Raw genomic sequence first — 21,627 nt, 5'->3', positions numbered from 1 at the left:
TTGTTGCATAAGGCTATAAATTAATAAGTGTTTATTGATTAAAAAAACGCTTTAATGTGTTTTAATTTACAATAGCATGAACCACGAGTAGTCGAGTAACTCGAGTATTTTTAAAATAAAAAATCGACTAGTAGAAATCAGTAGTCTTGCAACCTTATACTGTATAACATTAATTAGTATTTCATTATTGTAAAGGGTAAGTTTAAGGCTACCTAGGTGTAGACGTAAATAAAACACAATCTAACAGGTAGAAAATTAAATTAGAAACATCTAAACTTTTCAGAACGCAGCAAGTGCGCCGCTGGTCAGGCACATCCTTTCCCGTGACAAAACTGAAAGCCAAGCCAAGATGGAGAAACAGCTGATCATAGCTGTACAAGGATAACCATTTTTAAAATGAATTTATTAGCAGAGTTACTGCAAGGGATTTTTAGTGCTGGAAATCCATTTATTTTTTGCTGAAACTTCTGCGTCTTCATGGAAAGCGGTCATGGTTGCTTAGCAACAGCAGACGCCACTGGAGCGCAAGCATAGAGCGCAGGCTAGAGTGCTTTGGAAAAAAGGAGAAAGCGGCGCGCCTAGCATTTTCCACATGTTTTCAGTCACGACATGCAAATGTGGTTTTGTTTTGAAGGGGATTTTTTTTTTTTTTTTTTTTTTTTTTGCTGGACTCGGTCGAGACCAACGAGAACATTTGGCGAGTCCAATGACCAAGTCCGAGACAAGTCCGAGTGCAAACACCAACGAGTCCGAGACAAGTCCGAGATGATAGAAAAATGTCTCGAGACCGGACTCGAGTAATACAGCCCTACCTGATTGAATAATGGATTAGTAGAATGAGAGTAGATCACCTTAGAGGAGGTAAGACTCGCCTCCAGCTTTACTGCAAAGCCACTTCGCTGCCAGCGTCTCCTGCGGCGTCTGCGATAAAAAGCGCATAGTGGTCGGCACAGATGAAACGGGGGTGAGCACCCAGGTGGAAGGTAAGTGCTGAATCCTTTCTGCATGCAACAGCATGCTCCCTCCATTGATGATTTAATATCAAAAAGCATTTTCTGGTCATATGTTAAAAGGGCAGAGGAGTTTATCACACAGAAAGACATAATCACAAATAAAACAAAGACAAACTCACAGAGCGAAAGACGGCACGCCACATACACACGCGCCATCTCGACAGGGAACTCAAAAATGCTGACTGCACAACCCTCTACATTGCAAGTAAATCACTCGCATATGCGACTAAAGTCACTCTGGGCAACTAAATGATGTCTAATATTAGCCAATGGCTAATAAATTCTCAGATTTTAGTCGCCAGTGTGTGAGCTGGAGGCTGACTGTAAGTTTAGCACATATCTATTTTCACTTGCCAAACACACTGACTGAGCGCTTCAGAGTTTCACTCTCCATCAAGCGATCTGTCTGTACTATCTTTCAGTTCATTTGAATGGATGTGCAACGTACCTGTATTTGACGTAACCTAAACTCTAGTGTGAAGGCACACGACTCGCTGTTGCTTTGTCACGCAGAGACACAGAGAGAGAGAGAAAGAGAGAGAGAGTACTGACGCGCTACATGTAAACGATATTCTTTGCTGTATTTTTATGTCAAAATAACGGCGTTCCTTTGGAATTCTTCAGCTTTTAAGAACTGCCGTGTTTTCGGTAGTGGGCGGAGCTAATGCGCAAATGGCAATCTCATTGGCTGGCACTCACCTATTATCGTCCCTGTTTTGATTTCAGCAAATCAGTTAGAGCTAACGCACAAAACTTGATTAATATTCATGAATCCAGCAGCTCATTAATCCTAAGTAATCCTTAATGCGTTTTGTAGCTCTCATTTGTATCATTTGTATCACTTAATTATTATAATGCTTGACTGACTGATGTTAGTAGTGTACCTTCAGATCTTAGTCTGGCAAGTGAATTCAATGTTCATTTCTCTACCATAAGCCGTCTCCAAAGACGTTTCAGAGAATTTGGCAATATATCCAATTGGCCTCATAACCGCAGACCACGTGTAACCACACCAGCCCAGGACCTCCACATCCAGCATCTTCACCTCCAAAATCGTCTTTGGAGAGGTGTTCTCTTCATGGATGTATCCCGGTCTTCACTGTACAGGGCAGATGGCAGACAGCGTGTATGGCGTCATGTGGGTGAGCGGATTGCTGATGTCAACGTTGTTGATTGAGTGGCCCATGATGGCAGTAGGGTTATGGTATGGGCAGGTGTATGTTATGGACATATGTTATGGACAATGAACACAGGTGCATTTTATTGACGATGCACAGAGTTACTGTGACGAGATCCTGATGCCCATTGTTGTGCCATTCATCCACGACCATCACCTCATGTTGCAGCATGATAATGCACGGCCCCATGTTGCAAGGATCTGTATACAATTCCTGGAAGCTGAAAACATCCCAGTTCTTGCATGGCCAGCATACTCACTGGACGTGTCACCCATTGAGCATGTTTGGGATGCTCTGGATCGGCGTATACGACAGCATCTTCCAGTTCCTGCCAATATCCAGCAACTCCACACATCCATTGAAGAGGAGTGGACCAACATTCCACAGGCCACAATCAACAACCTGATCAACTCTATGTGGAGGAGATGTGTTGCACATTTTAGAGTGGCTTTTTATTGTGGCCAGCCTAAGGCACACCCGGCTATTAAAAGCCTAGGTTTGATGTTTTATGAAGACTTTAATTATTAAAACAATTAAAATATTAACTAAAAGAAGCCTTTTATTTTATAGCCTTACTCTCTTTTAAATTCAGTAATCACTGAATATATCATATATGATATATGGTTATAGCTTTGCATTAACTGCATTACTAGTCAATGGATTTTGCAAGTTATCTGTGCTACAGAATTTACACCGTACCAAATAAACACATTATTTGTTTTTTATTATTATTTTTGTTCTCTACACAGGCTACAGTGCTGTAATCTCACTGCTCAGTCTTGTGAGAGTTTGTCTTTAGCTCTACAGTCATCAAACTTCTTTCTGAGAGAGCTGGACTTGAGTAATAATGATCTGAAGGATTCTGGAATGAAGCTTCTTTCTGATGGACTGAAGAGCCCAAACTGTCAGTTGGAGATTCTGAGGTAAATGGTTTTTAATCAAATAAATATTCAAAATATTTGGTGTGTTTATCAATTTGTAAAGCTTGTGATGTAGCTCTATATATTACTGTTTGTTTTGTTCTTTACACAGGCTACAGATCCGTAATCTCACTGCTCAGTCTTGTGGGAGTTTGTCATCAGCTCTACAATCATCAAACTCTATGCTGAGAGAGCTGGACCTGAGTAACAATGACCTGCAGGATTCTGGAGTAAAGCTTCTTTCTGATGGACTGAAGAGCCCAAACTGTCAGCTGGAGATTCTGGGGTAAATGGTTTACCATAAAATAATACAGATGCCTATTATACAGATTTTTCAACCTGAGAAAAATGACCCAGGTGGACTGTGTACATCTGACAATAAAAATGTTGAAATATTGCGATGAAAAATGTAGCATTTTCAAATACATTTATTTCATCCATGAACAGTGTTGGGAGTAATGCATTACAAAAGTAATGCATTACAGTAACATATTACTTTTTGCTGTAACGCAGTACAGTAAGGCATTACTAATCAATTTTCAGTAATATTTTACTCGGTACATGATCAGTAACGATTGCGTTACAAAACACTATTAGCCCAAAATGTAATTGTTCAAAGAAAAGGAAAAAAAACGCAAGACATTAATGAATCAAAAATGAAGCAAATAAGTTCTATTTCCTGATCGTTGTCAGTCAATAGCTGCATGTGGTGTTTGTTTTGCATTTAAATGATTTCTGAGTTTCATTTCTCTCCTAGTAGCCTATAGTTTAGAGTTTCAGTTCAAAGCGGCTCGCGCTCGCCCCGTCAGATGCTCTGACAGAAATGCTGCGTGTGAGGCTGACAGAGACACGCTGTTTAATGTGTTTGAGATGTGGTTTTCCTTAATGCATAACTTACATTTCACAGATATATTCTCCATCTGTAAATGTTAAAAAACCAATGGAAAATGTTCCATTTTGCTGTCAGAAGTGCATGAGCTTTTGCTTTAGCGATTCTCCGTTAATCTCCACAGACTTCAAGAACGAGCGCCACTGCACGCATGTGCACTAAACAGACAAGCTGCGCAAATCCACGTTCATTATCAGCGTGGATTTGCGCAGCTTGTCAGTTAACAACAGCACCATGTAGTAACAGCTGCTCTATGTGAAATCACGGATCTGATGGTATTTACGCTGATTAGAGAACCGGCTTTACTGACTAGATGCGCATTAATCATCGGCTGATATATATCGTGCACCCCTATAATATATGCCTACATGCTTACATCCACTTTATTTGTTTAATCCAAATACAAAATACCAAGATATAGGCTACCATATACCACAAATCAGACAATAGAAAGATATGAATTTTTGCTCATATCGCCCAGCCTTATGCAGAAGTGTACTGGAGTTTTAATTAAAGTGTACTTTAGTTTTTCTCTTTTTTTTTTTAAATAGCATAAAAACAATTAAATAGCAAAAATAAATAAATAAATAAACCGGTACGGTAAACAGTAAACCGTAAACTGTTTACTCCAAACACCATACCACTCCCCCAACCCCTCCCTTTATTTTGAGCTGATGGTACTCAAAAAACTTCCCAAGGTTGGCAGGTCTGCTTCTGTAGTTATTTTGGTGAAAGTCACTCAAAAGGAATGCAGGAGTAATGTAACACATCACATTTCTGAGACAGTAATATTGTAAGGTAAGGAATTACTTTTAAATGACAGTAACAAGTAATATATATTATATTATTATAGTATATAATGTATTACAGTTTGGAAGTAACTTGCACAACACTGTGGATGAATTCCTCTGCACAGACCTAGTGGCTGTGTGCTGAACAACCATAGCATCTAAGCCAGGTTCTACAGGTGCTTCTCAATAAATTCATTTATTTCAGTAATTCAACTCAAATTGTGAAACTCGTGTATTAAATAAACTCACTGCACACAGACTGAAGTAGTTTAAGTCTTTGGTTCTTTTAATTGTGATGATTTTGGCTCACATTTAACAAAAACCCACCAATTCACAAATTAGAATACTTCATAAAACCATAAAATAAAAACATTCAGTGAATTGTTAGCCTTCTGGAAAGTTAATTTACTTTACATGTACTCAATACTTGGTAGGGGCTCCTTTTGCTTTAATTGCTGCCTCAATTCAGCATGGCATGGAGGGGATCAGTTTGTGGCACTGCTGAGGTGGTATGGAAACCCAGGTTTCTTTGACAGTAGCCTTCTGCTCATCTGCATTGTTTGGTCTCTTGTTTCTTGTCTTCCTCTTGACAATACCCCATAGATTCTCTCTGGGGTTCAGGTCTGGTGAGTTTGCTGGCCAGTCAAGCACACCAACACCATGGTCATTTAACCAACTTTTGGTGCTTTTGGCAGTGTGGGCAGTAGGGATGTGCCGAAAACCAAAAGAGAGGAAACCAAGGCCGAAAACCGAAACACCTAACTTTACTAAAATCAAGGCATTGCAATTGCATAAATTAATACTAAAGTTTCAAAGAATAAATCAATTACAAATTATGCAAATATTTATTTAGCACATTGCAACAATGCACAGTATAAAATAAAATTCAAACTAAAATGTTTAACATGACCCCACTCATGTGTACATTCAAAAATAATGTACAGGCCTACTGGCCTGCAGAAAGGTTTTAAAATTAAATGTTCTCTCATAAAACAAAGTGCATTTAGGTCAAATGCATTTGAAATTTTTCTCTGTAGGACTACTACAAGAAAGTCCATTACTTCTCCAGTAGGCAAGAGGGTTATCACTTCTGGGTATGGGGACTTCAGACAGATAACCATCTAGCTGTTGAGCGGTTGAGCTTGTCATCTGCCTGACATTTGAGAAAGATTTGGGAGAGTGTATTTAAATAGGGCCAGGGCATAAATAAACATTTATATCAAATAAAAAAAATATCTAGCAGAAATATGGCTACAATCTGATAGTCACATATATACTAGCCTAAGAACAGAATAGCCTACCTATTATTATTATTTGAGGCACTTTCTTGCAGGATTTCAATGAACATATCAGATAACGAGGGTGCATGCCCCTCATCTATTATTTTTTTTTTCTGTGCTCTGATCTCTTCTCCTGTGCTGGGCACTGCTCCGTCTCCGTCTCCACGCGGGTTCTCCGCATCCATCACGGCCTGGATCATTTCTCGTGCGTGCTGCTTTATTTCCGCATCCAAGTAATGGTCTTTATGACGCGTATAAAGTACAGTCGCGATGAAGTGCAGAGGATCTGAATAGATCTCATTGAAACGTGTGTTGACAGACTTTAAGAGTGTACTTTTCATTGTTTTCACTCCGTGGCCCGTCTCAACCTCTTTGCTAAGGAGACGCTTTAGTGCTGCAATTAAAAGGAATAACATCCACTACAGATGCATCAGAGGAGCTGATGCAGGGGCGGACTGGCCATCTGTGTGATCTGGGGAATCACAGAACAGCCGGTACTCCAGGACGGCCGGCAGGCCGGCCCACAACCCGCCACGCACGCAGTCATCACCTGTTGTTTTCCCCCCACTAATCTGTTTCACACTCCAGTACTGTAGGTGGCAGCAATGCACCTTTAAGTTGGATGCCAGCTGCACTGGCCGTGGCCATCAAGTAAGGAGAAGAAGAAGTGGAAGAGTAGGAAAAAAGCAACAGCAAAGACGTTGGATAGAAGAAGTATAGAAACAAACAAACAATATGCATAACGCGGCCGCGGGTAAAAAATGGAAAGAAAAGGGTGGGGCTGAGAAGGCGAGAGAAAAAAAATTGCGGAATTTAGATACTGAAGCCGCTAAATGTAGCAAACTAACTGAAATATTTAGCAGCACAGCCAGCAGCAGCACCTCGCAGTTAAATATTAGCAGCAGTGAAGAAGTGATCAAGACAGCTATGCAGCAACATGCCACCAGTGATGATGATGAGGGACAGAAAGATGAGCTGGTTCCACAGGCAGATCTAGGGCAAGTAGGTATGGGACATGAGAGGAGAAAGAGAGTTACTTGCTAGGGATGATGTTAGGAAGTGATATTCAGGTTGCTACATTTTTAATGATTACAGTAGTTAAAACAGCTAAACTTCAACATTTTAGCTGTAATATGCCACATGCAGTAGCTAATATTAAGAAATATGTTGTGCTTTTACTTTTAAAAATGTTGGTAACGTTACAGTTAATGCTTACAAACTGAAGATTTTGAATACAGAAGTTAAATTTGTAATGGTGTATTTTCATTTAGATGTGGTATTATTATTTGTGCAGTAAGATTAATTACTGCATAAATTAATTAAGATTATTAAGTAATAAATTCATCTTAATATTTAATTTTGTGTTTTTATTTAGATGTGGTATTATTATTTGATTATATAATCTATTCCATGGTATCTTGGAATAAAACCTTTTTTTTTTTTTTTTTTTATCCATTCCATCATTTTTTATTCAGGTTGAGCTTAGACCAACAGCAGAGAAAGACACCCACTCTAGCTCAACTTTAAATTACTTTAAGTGCCCAGTCATATAATTTGGATGGTATAGTATCATGAGCCACAATTAAAGTCTTGTGACACTCATGCCAGGCGTTGTTGTTGTTTCGAGTTTCTGCGTGCTGATTGCTTTGGGCCGGGCCTCCTGAGCTGATGTCTTTAGTTAGCTGCTCAAAGGGGGCAAGAAAGAACATCGTTCTAAGCTTAGAGCTGCTGAAAGGTTGTGGCGCAAATCCAAAAATACTACTGACCTTAATGTGTATCAGTCACTCCTCTCTTCCTTTTCTGCTAATGCCTCCACTGCTAAAAGGACATACTACCATAACAAAATTAACAATTCGTCTAACTCTCGCATGCTTTTTAAAACATTTTCCTCGCTCCTTTGTCCTCCTCCTCCCCCTCCTGCTTCATATTTAATAGCTGATGACTTTGCCACGTTTTTCATTAATAAAATTAAAAACATCAGTGCACAATTTTCCACACCACAATCCATCAAGCACATCTCACCAGCAAACATACAGTCATTCACATCCTTCTCTTCACTCTCTGAGGCAGAAGTCTCCAAACTCATCCTTTCTAATCATCCTACTACTTGTCCGCTTGATCCTATTCCATCTCATCTCCTTCAAGCCATTTCTCCTGCAGTTGTACCTGCACTCACTTACATCATTAACATATCCCTCCACACTGGTGTTTTCCCCTCATCATTTAGATAGGCTCGTATAACTCCACTACTTAAGAAACACCCCCTAAACCCATCTCTTTTAGAGAACTACAGACCAGTTTCCCTTCTTCCTTTCATTGCAAAAACACTTGAACGAGCTGTATTCAACCAAGTCTCTACCTTTCTCACACAGAACAACCTCCTTGACAGCAACCAATCTGGCTTCAGAAGTGGAAATTCAACTGAGACTGCCTTGGTCTCCTGTTGTTGAAGCCCTAAGACTGGCCAAGAGCGGAATCCAAATCTTCAATACTTATCTTGCTTGATCTATCTGCTGCTTTTGACACGGTTAATCACCAGATCCTCCTGTCAACCCTACTGACAAAGAGCATCTCAGGAACCGCACTCCAGTGGTTTGAGTCTTCCAGCCAGTTCTATCAAACCTTTACAATTAATCCAGAACGCGGCAGCAAGATTAATTTTTAATGAGCCGAAAAGAATACACGTCACACCTCTGTTTATCAATTTGCACTGGCTACCGATAGCTGCTCGCATAAAATTCAAGGCATTGATGTTTGCATACAAAACCAGCACTGGCTCTGCACCCCTTTACCTAAATTCAATACTTCAGACTTATGTGCCCTCTAGAAGCTTGCATTCTGCAATTGAATGTCGCTTGATTGTGCCATCGCAAAGAAGCACAAAGTCACTTTTACGGACTTTTAAATTAAATGTTCCCTCCTGGTGGAATGACCTGCCCAACTCAGTCCGAGCAGCTGAGTCCTTAGCCATCTTCAAGGAGCGGCTTAAAACACATTTCTTCCATCTTTATTTGACCCTCTAACTTTTGCACTCACTATTCTAAGTCTATTTTTTTTTTTTAATAAAAATCTAACTACCTTTCTAATCTTTATGTATTCTATCTATTTTCTATTCATTTATTATACAATTATAAAAAAATACCTCTAACACTAGCTTGCTCTATTCTTTTTTTATTTATTATATTATTTAAAAGCCCTTGCTACGTATACTGCGTTTAGGCTAACTGAGACTTGTTATAACACTTATATATCATTGCTCTTTTGTTGTTTTTGATTGCTTCCATTGTCCTCATTTGTAAGTCGCTTTGGATAAAAGCGTCTGCTAAATGACTAAATGTAAATGTAAGAAGAGAGAGAATGTTCTCTATTAAGACCCACTGGTTAGAAGTGAATGTCGCGGGGAGCTCGTGGTCTGCACTATGCAGTTTATTATGAAGGTCTGGTTTTATGTTTGTGTCATGGGGAGATTTTGGTCTTATTTTTTCGGTTATTGGTTTTTTTGTGTGATATTTTCGGTGGCCGAATATTCGGTGCATCCCTAGTGGGCAGGTGCCAAATCCTGCTGGAAAATGAAATCAGCATCTTCAAAAAGCTGGTCAGCAGAAGGAAGCATGAAGTGCTCCAAGATTTCTTGGTAAACGGGTGCAGTGACATTGCACCCCAAATCATCTCAGACTGTGGAAACTTAACACTGGACTTCAAGCAGCTTGGGCTATGAGCTTCTCCACCCTTCATCCAGACTCTAGGACCTTGCTTTCCAAATGAAATACAAAACTTGCTATCATCTGAATTAAGGACTTTTTTCTTCTCCTCCTTAGCCCAGGTAAGATGCCTCTGACATTGTCTGTGGTACAGGAGTGGCTTAACAAGAGGAATATGACAACTGCAGCTAAATTCCTTCACACGTTTGTGTGTGGTGGCTCTTGATGCCTTGACCCCAGCCTCAGTCCATTCCTTGTGAAGTTCACTCAAATTCTTGAATCCAGTTTGCTTGATAATCCTCATAAGGCTGCGGTTCTCTCGGTTGGTTGTGCATCTTTTTCTTCCACACTTTTTTGTTTCACTCAACTTTGTGTTAACATGCTTGGATACAGCACTCTATGAACAGCGAGCTTATTGGCAATGAATTTTTGTTACTTACACTCCTTGTGAAGGGTGTCAATGATTGTCAGAGACCATTTTGAAGGCTCAGGAAACATTTGCAGGTGTTTTGAGTTGATTAGCTGATTGGCATGTCATCATATTCTAATTTGTTGAGATCGTGAATTGGTGGGTTTTTGTTAAATGTGAGCCAAAATCATCACAATTAAAAGAACCAAAGACTTAGACTACTTCAGTCTGTGTGCATTGAATTTAATAGATGAGTTTCACATTTTGAGTTGAATTACTGAAATAAATTAACTTTTCCTCAACATTCTAATTTATTGAGAAGCACCTGTAGAATTACCACTCACCAGGCACTCAGTGCAAGTAAAAACTTATATTCCCTGGACTGTATATGAAATTGTCTTATTCACCGGTTTGTGAGAATGCAGTATGGCTTATTGTGATTCTAAAATGATGAAACTAGCAGTTCACAATCTGGTGATTTACAGTTTTATTTACATTTACATTTATCCATTTACAAAACCCTTACAAATGAGGAATATGACAAGCTATTCATTATAAAGAGGCAAGTAAACACAAGAAGTGCTTGTAATACAAAGTTTCAGACTTTATTTAGAACAGCACAAGCTAGAACAGGGTTCCCTCTGTATCTAAGAGCATCTCAGGTCACAGTAAATGCTGCTCCACTTGAACTCCATCTTACACAAATGCTATGAGTTTGGATAACTTGGATTTGAAAATGCAACATAAAGAGAATGAAAGAATTGATTAGAAAGAAACTAGAATTCAGAAAATAATGGATTCTAACTATTTGCAAATAACATTTCTATTTAAAAATATGCACACATTCACTTTTATTTGTATACCTAATATGTTGAAAAGGACTTTTTACATTTACATTTACTGATTTACCAGACACTTTTATCCAAAGTCACTCCAAAATGAAGAATTCAACAAGCGATTCGTATTGAGGCAATAACATGAGAAGTTCTAATAATGCAAAGTTTCAAACATGGTCAAGGATAGTGCAAACTAGAAAAAATTACCACAATTCTTAGCGAATATTACGAATACTGGAAATTACATGTAAACGGGAGTGAAGAACTTTGCTCTTGATATGTAAACATTATAATGCGATTAAGTCCTTACTCTAATTATTGGAAATAATCGCATTATTCATGCACATATAAACATAGTCATGGTTGTTTAATATTTTTTACTAAGGCTGTGAATCTTTGGGTAGGTTTCCAATTCAAGAATGATTTTTGCAAATTTAGAACGATTAAATTCAATTCAATTCACAGTTAAATTTGAATCGATTATAACGGTTCGATTCTGCATTCTTTAATTGCATTCACATGATTATTTAAATGCTTCCCCTAAATTCTTTAAATGCTTAGTCAGGGGGCAAATTACACAGCAGCCTTTATGGTTACAGAACCATAGGTTAGAAAAAAAACCCACTTTTGTCCATTGTTAGATGCTAGTTTAATGATGCTATGGCATAACATGGCATATAAATTTATGTAAACCAAGATTTAATAAAAGACCTTTAAAAGTATTATCATAGGCTAACATTTTGTCACACCAGGGGCGTAGTCATCATTTCAGAAGACAAAGCTGAATACATTAACATAGTTGGGGGGGGGGGGGGGGGGGGGGGTAAATAATAAATTAAATATGAATAAATTAAAACTGAGAAGGGTGAGCATGATTTATTTTCCATATCACACCACTCTATTGACCCCTCCTGTATTCCAAATGAAAGTGCTCTTATATTACATGCCCAGCAATACAGCTGAAAATGAGGTAGACCCATCCCTCCTTTCGGTTTAATTCTCCTCTTTTCCACCTCTTCATCACTACTTTTTGGTTTTTAGTTTGGAGCACCAGACAAATGCCTCTTTTCATCCATCATGTTCTTTGTATCATTAATGTTGTGCATATTTTATTTAGAAGTGACAGGAGAACAAGTTCACTTTCACTAATCACTTTTTTTAATTTACAGATAATAATTTTATTTAAATATGTTATGTAAGAGATAATTGACGACGGACCATTGAATTATTAGAAAAATAATGCACACCCGAGGTGTTGATGCGGAGTTTTCTAATAATTCAACAGTCCGGAGTCAATTATTCCGCTTATACTACGGTTACCACACCTCAAGATATCGATCAAATGATATATTTAAAGGGATTCGTCCGGTTTTTGTACTTAAATCGCTATTGTGAGTAGGATTATTTCTTCCACATCTCATCCAACGCCTCTTTTTTTGGTTCAAAAACGTCATTTTAAAGCTGGTAATGGAGGCTTGAGCCGTTGATAGCATTCTAATGCAGTTAATAATGAAGTTATTAGAAAGAGAGCGTGAGAGACAGAGACACACAGAGAAAGAGAGACAGAGCTTGTGTGCATTAAGCTTCATAAGCAAGATTTTAAAATCTATATGATGTTTAATAGGGAGCCAGTGCAGTGTTGACAGAACCAGGCTAATATGGTCATACTTCCTGGTTCTAGTAAGAACTCTAGTTGCTGCGTTTTGGACTAACTGGAGTTTGTTTATTAAGCGTGACGAAGAATTAACAGAGCAGCCATCAAGTGTTTTAGGTTATTACATGCAGAAGTTTTTTTTCAGAATTTAGCAGTAGGAAATTACTAGTCATCCAGTTTTTTTATATCAACTATGCATTCTGTTAGTTTTTTTTGTTTGTTTGTTTCATCAGGCCGCGACGAAATATAGAGCTGAGTATCATCAGCATCGGCGTATATATATATATATATATATATATATATATATATATATATATATATATATATATATATATATATATATATATTAGTTTTTACTTGTATAATCTTATTACAGTGCATTGATTGTATTGTACACATTTTTGGTGTTACAAAGGTGCTTAACAATATATTTTTAATAAAATATATTGTTGTTACTGTCTTTGCTTGCATCTTTGCTGATGGTCTCTCTGTGACTTGCATCGTGTTCTCTTCTTTCTTTCATTTTCTGTATCTTTTTTTGCATCAAAATCTCAGTTCTGTTTCCTTTTCTGCAAATACTCTGCTCTGTGCTCTGGTTCAGCATCCCTGTACTGGCTGTAAAGTAGTAATTTGTGCTGAACGTGTTAAAGTCCATGTTATGTCAATTCTGAGAATTGTTTCTAAACACATTATAAATGTTAGAAATGCATTGCAGAAACATGTTACAAAGACTGAACTATGTAGTACTTAATTGTGGAGTTACACAGTTAAACAGGTTTTCAACATTTTCATGTTCAGAATTTTTTGGGCAGGGCTAAAATCCTGACTCAATGACGAAACATATTCACTGAGCATGGCCCCTCCCCTAACACCATATGACGTGTGTTCGACTTGTAGCAGCACTGCGCAGAACGATCGGTGTGACATCAAAGTACAGAGCTATAGAGAGCAGACGGCTCCTCATTCTTTAGAATTGCTCTTGTGTCATATACTGATCATTCTGCACAGCCCTGCTTCAAGTCGAACACACCTAATAACTACAGCGCAGTGGTTTGCCCACTCAATCTTGAGTTACTGCCATTCGTTACTACAGCCTAGAGGTTGCTCGCTAGCTATGCCTTTGTCACCTAAATGCATAATACCTGGTTGAAATTTTAAAACAGTCTCCTCATTTAAATAAGCTGCAGAGGAAGACAGTTGAGAGAAACGGCAGCTTTTCTGTGAGTGGGCGTGGTTTCAGCGACATGCCCCCAGCTTTTGAGAGCAGAGAATACTGCTTATTTTTTCGAGATTTTGATAGCTTATTATATTCACTTAGTGGGTTTTTTTAACATTCACATTTGGCTGGGTGGTTAATAACACATTTTTCTGTGGTGTGATAAACTCAGAATACACATTTTTTATTGACTTTACACTGACTTTAAAGAGAGAATACAGGGAAAGGAAACAGAGGCTAGTGGACGTGCACACAACAGCACCACTGTTAAAAACAGTAGGGCCACAATGTTGCATATACACTAGTACTAAACTTTACTTTTCTTATATACCATCAGTGTCTGATAATTTTTCTTTTTTTGGTTTACTTTGAAATTGAAGATGTTAACGTTGATTATACCCTTTATCTGTACCTGAGGCCAGCTCCAAGTAATCTCTCTCTTTGGTCAGTGCTTCAGTCTTCTCCTGTAGGTTTTCTTTCTGCAGGTTAGCCATCTCTAATTTATGGCACCTTTTTTTTTCTTTCAGCTGTGCAGAAGGTGTGATGAACACACCTATCAATAATTTTATAGATTTTAGTAAGAGTGCTGTATCATTTCTTTGATGTTGTAATATATTATGTCACATAGGGGAAAAAATATTTTCTGTTAACTTACAAATCCAAATGTGACCAATCACGGAAAGTAGGGACACAAGTCGGTTCTGGGGCATTTTGAGTTATTCACATATTCTGAAAGTGTAGTCTGCAAGCTTTTCAACGATGTGTAACATGGAAATCTGATCATATTTGGAGAAGTTATGGCCATTTGAAGGTAAGCACTCAAAAAAGCTCAAAAGGGAGAAAATGGCCTCTAAAAGATTGTGCAGTTCTCACCTGTAATCACCTGCTGGGAGTGACAATAGGGCTCATTTACATCTCATTTAGATAAGCCATACCCCCTGTAAAGCTGCATGGTTGCATAACAACGACAGACGCAACGGGAAAAATCGGACCGCATACTATTAATAATAAAGGATAATGTGCATTGTAAAATGTCAGTATTTTATCTTTTTTGACTTTTATAAAAATATGTGAGTTTTATCTTTTTATAAAACCTTTTTTGTCAAAACTCTATTTGAACTTGTGCATTGTAGATAACGTTGCAAGACACTCCTTTAAAATCTGGCCATTATTTTTAATTTTTAACACAAAACGACAAACTTTGATGTTTATGGAAACTCAACCCATAAGAAACAGAAAAGTATTCTTGCAGATCTCGTTGCCTCCACTGAAATAAGTCGTTCGGGCACACTTTCTCTTTGTCGGGGTCTTCTTTGTGGATGTTACCATCTCCGAAGTTTGCACTGTGCGTCTGTTTGCCTCTAAATGTCCAATAATTCACATGTCCTGCCACTCCTTTTCCGCAGCTAAAGAATCCAGCCGTATGTCGTATGTAAATAATCAGTGAGCGCTTGTTCATAAGCATCCGGCTTGTCGAAGAAGTACTTCAAAAGATTTTCGCCGGCCAGAGCGCTGCATAATAAGTAGCCACGCTTCCCTTGGAGGGCGGGGGCAATAACAAAAGAAAACAAAAGCCGGCTTATCTAGTATGGAAATACACACAGACAATGACACGCCCCTACTGCATGCTAGAATCTCTGAAAAACAAGCCGATTTCAGCCTCAAAATGTACCAATACTGCTATCTCAAACATGGAGAGGCTTCTTCGTGATCTCAACTAACAGGTTCTGCAAAAAAACGAAAATCACCAATTAAAAAAAAAAAACGCTTCTTTCTCATTTTGCTCGAAAGTTGTGCTGCCGACTTGTGTCACTGGTTTCCGTGACGGGTCACAAATGTCATCATTCCTAATCAACAAGAAATAATGTGCAGAATTTTAAGTGTCATATTTCAAAAGACGATAGTGGTGGTTATTCTAGAGTAAGCTGTAGATTTATCACTTTCATCAGCCATTTTATGTTGTAATTAATAAAAGTTCAATTTTATTTCAGCAGGATGGTCATCTGAAGGTTTAGGTACTAATCAAATGTAATCACAAGTTTAGCTTATGTAACATCTCCCCCTTGCCTGAATTGCTAAGAAATGGTTGTAAAGGATCGGTCCACTGTAGTGAAAATTCAGAAAATCAAGCTAAATTATATTAAACAGCTTGATTGATCATTTTGAATACAATCACAAGATGCCTAATTAAATATATCTGCTCACCTGTATCAGTGATTAGCATTGCTTCAATTTGTTTCCTCTGTATCGCCACCACATTTAGAGCAAATGTGTGAGCTCCTCGATTTCTATAAAACATCATCACTTTTTTAGCATTCTCAACTCCACAAATTGGTCACCGTCTGCACGTTTTTGCAGCTGTGCTACACTTTTATAGGTACACAGATAGCTTTGGTGACATACACATGCCTATGATGGCAGGATTGTACATTTCCTTAATTTAAATTGAGAGAGCAGGATCACAGTTTCAAGTTAAATAATGTGGAGATCCCATGAATTTATGAAGCTTATTAATGGAGAAAAATTTAAGTAAATTCGGTAGCTTCAGAGGAGAACACTTTTAAGAAGAAAGATGAAAAGTCGATTCAAGAGGGTCACACATCTAAAGAAGCAGACAAAAGGAGTGGATCAGTATGTTTGGTAAGAAAATTCTCAAATGCATTTTATCAACCAGACACATGTCAATATTAAGTTACACTTTATTTGGATAGTCCACTTTAGACATTCTACTAACTATAAGTAACTTTGTAACTACATGTCAACTAATTCTCATTAATTTGCAATTACATGTATACTAACAGTAGAATGTTAGGGTAGGTTTACCTGTCCTCCAACAAAAAACGACCATATAAGTCGTTTGTGAAAGCACCTTATTACGACCTATATTTACGTTTTAAATTTAAGCGGCCTCTAGCGGGTGTAAAAATAATGACAGTATCGCGTTGTGTCTGTCGTCATGAAATGACTAACGTCATTACCAATCAAAACGACGTGCAATGTGTGGACTTTTTACACCGATCTCACAGTAATTCGTACATATTTTACTAGGTGGCTTATTCGTTCGAATGACTGGATATATTTTAATGTTTTTAATCTTTTTCTAATTTTAAAAAAGAGACCATCACAATTATTGAGCATATACATTTTATGTGCACGTCCGTTCTCTGGGATCGAACCCATGATAGCATGATCGCATATCAAGGTATAACGCAATAATCTACCAACTGAGCTACACGAAACGCAAATCACAGTGCAAATAAAAGAGTACAAAACATTAATATGAAAACGATCTTTTGCCGATAGGGGCGCAATTGTAGTATACGCTCTGATGGGTCATATTTCAGGGATTTGGACAAAGTATACGAGCGTATTAGTTGGAGGACAGGTCTCTCAGAGTAGACTGTTAGGGTAGGTTTAGGGTTAGTATAAGTTGACAAAGAAAGTGTTAAAAGATATTTAGCAAACAGTCTACTAATACTCTACTAACTGCTAGTTGACATGCAGTTGCAAAGTTACTTACTGTAGAATGTCTAAAGTGGACTATCGAAATAAAGTGTTACCCAATATTTAGCTGTTCAAAAGTATCACTGTGTGATTGGATGTGCTTCATTTACAGGTAATAATCCCACTGGGACAACGGCTGGATGGTATGAAATTTACGTGCTATAAGATCAGTAGATACATTTTCAGTTTATAACCATGTATATTTAAAAATCTTAAACTATGGCATACTCTCCAGTTGGCTTTGCTGATTTTAATGGAGCGTTTTGGTTATGCCTTCACTTTTTAATGGTAAATTTTGATTGTATGATGGAGTGTATGATAGCATGGAAAAGAGGGTAAAAATAGCAAAAATAATTTCTACTTTTTCATTTATTTAAAAAACAAACAAAAAGCATCACATCGTTCAAAAGCTTTGCTTCAATAAATAAATAAAGATGGAGAAGTGGATGGTCAGAAGCTAGAACCAAATTTAACAACTGACTGTCAGCTGATATTTAAGAACCCAGTGTGAAATGCTTTTATAAAATAATGCCAGTGTAATGATATATGTTGTGATGTATGCATTTAATAGATTTTGCTAGACTAAAATTTTGCTACCTTCACTATTTTGCCAAAATGTTACACCTTTTGTGTTCTTATCAATGGCAAATACTGTAAATACAGTAAATCAATATAAATACATAGGCCATATATATTACTGTGGCCTCACTGTGTGGATTATAAAGTCTTAATGTTAAAAAAATGCATTACTAATGCATAATACATGTATACAGTATAAAACATAAGATTTGTTTATACAGAGGATCTAATGAGATCTCTGATTTATTAATATTGATTAATTAAGACTTTCTTTTTTATCTGGCAGTACGGGAGAGGAAGAATGAATGGAGGATGGAAGAGAAAGAAGTGGGTATTTAAGATGTTGAATGTCAGGAATTAAGAAAATGTAAGTGGGAAGCCTATTCTAGAGTTTGTGGAAAAAGGACTTAAAGACATCTTGTCCCCTTGATCGCCCATCATGTAAGTCCTGGGTCCTCTGTCATCAGTGACGAGTGGTGTGCCCACTGCATACTGTCGGTTCTAGGGTATGATCATCATACTGTTAACCACAGCAGGTGGTATGTAGAACCACATTCAGGTGTACACACCCAGCATATTGAAAGAGCCCGGAGAATATACACAGAACAGATTTGGAGGCTAAGGAGGAACCTGACTAAAAGCATGTTATCTGATCACCTCACTGTAATCGAGTGGTATGAATGGCTTGCTAGGAAACACTGTGATGGAGCCTTTGGTAGATTAATTCATGGCATTTCAAAACTGTATAAGTAAGTGTGTGTGTGTGTGTGTGTGTGTGTGTGTGTGTTGTATTTTAAAAAAAATTCCAATGGTTGTGTGATGTTTTTACCCGTCAGGTCATCTTTTCTTTCTCATGTCAAGCCATGTCAATAAAAATAAATGTTATGTTTTTGGTATGACCTGTGTTGTGTCTGCTGTGATCCTTACAAAAGAAAGTTAAGAGATGGCTAACTTTTAAAGTAATGGATAATTAACCCGTTACCTGTCACCCCCCATTTTCAGCATGGAGACACAAATGACATACCCAAAATTTAAAAGGTTGCTGCTCATGAGTCTTTCTTACTAGATACATAATCAACAAATGTTCACAAAGCTGACACTTCAAAGTTTACTGTTCAGGAATCAGAATTACTCAAATTGTTATGATAATAAAGATATATAAGCTCAAACATGAAAACAAAAATAAAAATATGAAAAAAAATGTAAATGTATAAAAAAAATAATGATGTAGGATATGATTTTAGAAACATAATGAAGCTAAAGCCAGAAGTCTACTAAAACTTCATTTGATATTCAGAACATAATCTCACAAACTGTGAATTTTATGAAACATTTTCTAAGACCATGTTGTGTGTTTTTAGAGAAGGCTAATAAAATGCTAATAAAATTTGTGGGGAAGTTGTGGCCTAGTGGTTAGAGAGTTTGACTCCTAACACTCTAAAGGTTGTGGGTTCGAGTTTCGGGCCTGCAATACCACAACTGAGGTGCCCTTGAGCAAGGCACAGAACCCCCAACTTCTCCCCAGGCGGCACAGCATAAATGGCTGCCCACTGCTCCGGGTGTGTGTTCACCGTGTGTGTGTTCACTGCTGTGTGTGTGCACTTTGGATGGGTTAAATGCAGAGCACAAATTCTGAATATGGGTTACCATACTTGGCTGTATGTCACGTCACTTAATTTAATTATGACCCCTGTAAGCTCTCCTGTGTGCTATTATCTCACGTTTGGCTCAGCAAACTGCCCCATTCATGATTCTATTGTTCTTACGAAATGACCATTTCACACATTGTTCAGGTATGAGACATAATCCTCATTATTTTTTTATCATTATTCTTTTGTTTTATTCAGCCATTATTAGCCTTTGTTCTGGTATTTCAAGGTTTACCAAGCCACATCGTTTCAATCCCAGTATACATTTACCCAACTATTATCAAAGTATTTCTATAAAAATACAACAAAACATTTCCTTACGACCTTATGTGTATTATTAAGACAAAATGCATTATGAAGAAGAGCTGCACCTGTTGCAGCTGCATTAGAGCTAATATTAGCATCAAGCTACTTAAGACAATTTATGAGATTATTAGTACACTTTTACCCAAAACTTACTTTAAACCCCGATCGAGTGTTTGTAATAACTTCCTTTTGTGATCTCATGTGGAATTTGGTCGTTTACTGTTGTTAAAATATGCTATTTATACCCTTTTATATCGATGCACAGATTAGCATTTCTGATGTACATTTTCAATATTGTTATAAAAATGCCCCAAATCTCAAGAAAATCACATACAAACCAGTTACCAACGTAATGGTCTGTTTATTATTTGGATATTTTGTGGGTACAGAGGTTTCTCTGTGTTGTTGTGGTCAGATATCAACATGGAAGTGTGAAGGAAATGCATCACAGGATGGGACGGGGTGGGATATGATGCACAGTTATGTCCTTTTCCAGCATGATGGAGCACCATGTCACAAAGCAAGAGTGATAAACAAGTGGCTCGAAGATCATTACATTGAAATTTTGGATCCGTGGCCTGGCAACTCCCCCGGATCTCAATCCCATACAGAACCTGTGGTCAGTCCACAAAAAGCGAGTGGACAAGCAGAAGCCCACAAATTGTGATCAATTCTGAGATCCGAAGGCAAGAATGGATTGCCATTAATCAGGATTTGGCCCAGGAGTTTTTCAGTATACCATAGAAACATGGAAAAATAATCTACAAATACTTAAGCAGCAAACTTTGCAAAACACAAAATTTATGTCACAGCCAAAACTTTTGGCCATAACTGTAAACACAAAAATGGCATCAAATCATTATCTAGAAATTAAAAATGAATATTATAAATTTAAATATAGTCAACCATTTAACCAGCCTGATCAGTCAAATGACTCTTAACTAATGCTGAAGTCTGAGGATGTTCTCATATGAGCACATTAGTATGAATGAGGCTTGTGTGAATAGCATATGTTTCTATGCTCCTACCTCCTCAGCACATTGTTTGGTCTTCTTTAAAATAATATTAACAGATTTTCAGTACACAAAAAAGCTAATTGCACATATTCATAAAGTATGTATTGTCTCTGTGAATATTACACATTTGACCCGACTGACAAGATCAGAATAACAATAAATGTGCACAATATTTTTTTATAGAGTAATCAGTTTAACACAAAAAGGATACAACACATAATGTGATATACAGAACAAACAAATGTGATGTGGACTGATGTTGTATGTTTTTGTAGGTTGTCTGGCTGTATGGTGACAGAGGAGGGATGTTGTTATGTGTCTTCAGCTCTGACTTCACACCCCTCATGCTTGAGAGAGCTGGATCTAAGCTATAATAACCCCGGAGATTCAGGAGTCAAGCTGCTCTCTGAAAAACTGGAAGATCCAAACTGCTCACTGGATAAATTCAAGTACGTCTAGCAGGAAGAGGTTTTAGGTTTTATTGTTTAAACTTTTCTGTGTCTCTGGGTGAGTGTAGGAGTTTTTAGAGGATGCAACAATATATTTAGGATTTAAAGAGCACTAGTCTTATTCTTTTAGTCTTCTCTTAACTAAACTGCTCAAACAAAACAAATGAACAAACAACAGTACTTTAACTCACCCCCTAAATGGCCTCAAAACTCAAAACAGGAGAAAACAGTGAAAAC

General features: G+C 37.6%; 1 protein-coding gene across 1 annotated transcript in view; it reads left to right on the top strand.

The window, feature by feature from the left end:
* Nucleotides 1-20,971: 20,971 nt before the first annotated feature.
* Nucleotides 20,972-21,627, top strand: part of LOC122140912 (neoverrucotoxin subunit beta-like) — an 8,146-nt gene continuing 7,490 nt past the window's right edge. The window contains exon 1 of the mRNA XM_042746219.1: nt 20,972-21,390. Within this exon, the coding sequence (XP_042602153.1) occupies nt 21,188-21,390 (203 nt within the window). The 5' untranslated portion in view covers nt 20,972-21,187. The remainder of the gene's footprint in view (nt 21,391-21,627) is intronic.

This window comes from Cyprinus carpio, chromosome A4 (assembly GCF_018340385.1).
Source record: "Cyprinus carpio isolate SPL01 chromosome A4, ASM1834038v1, whole genome shotgun sequence".
Classification (NCBI taxonomy): Eukaryota; Metazoa; Chordata; class Actinopteri; order Cypriniformes; family Cyprinidae; genus Cyprinus; species Cyprinus carpio.
Note: the sequence above shows the minus strand (reverse complement) of the source record. Positions and strands in the feature narration are given on the sequence as shown.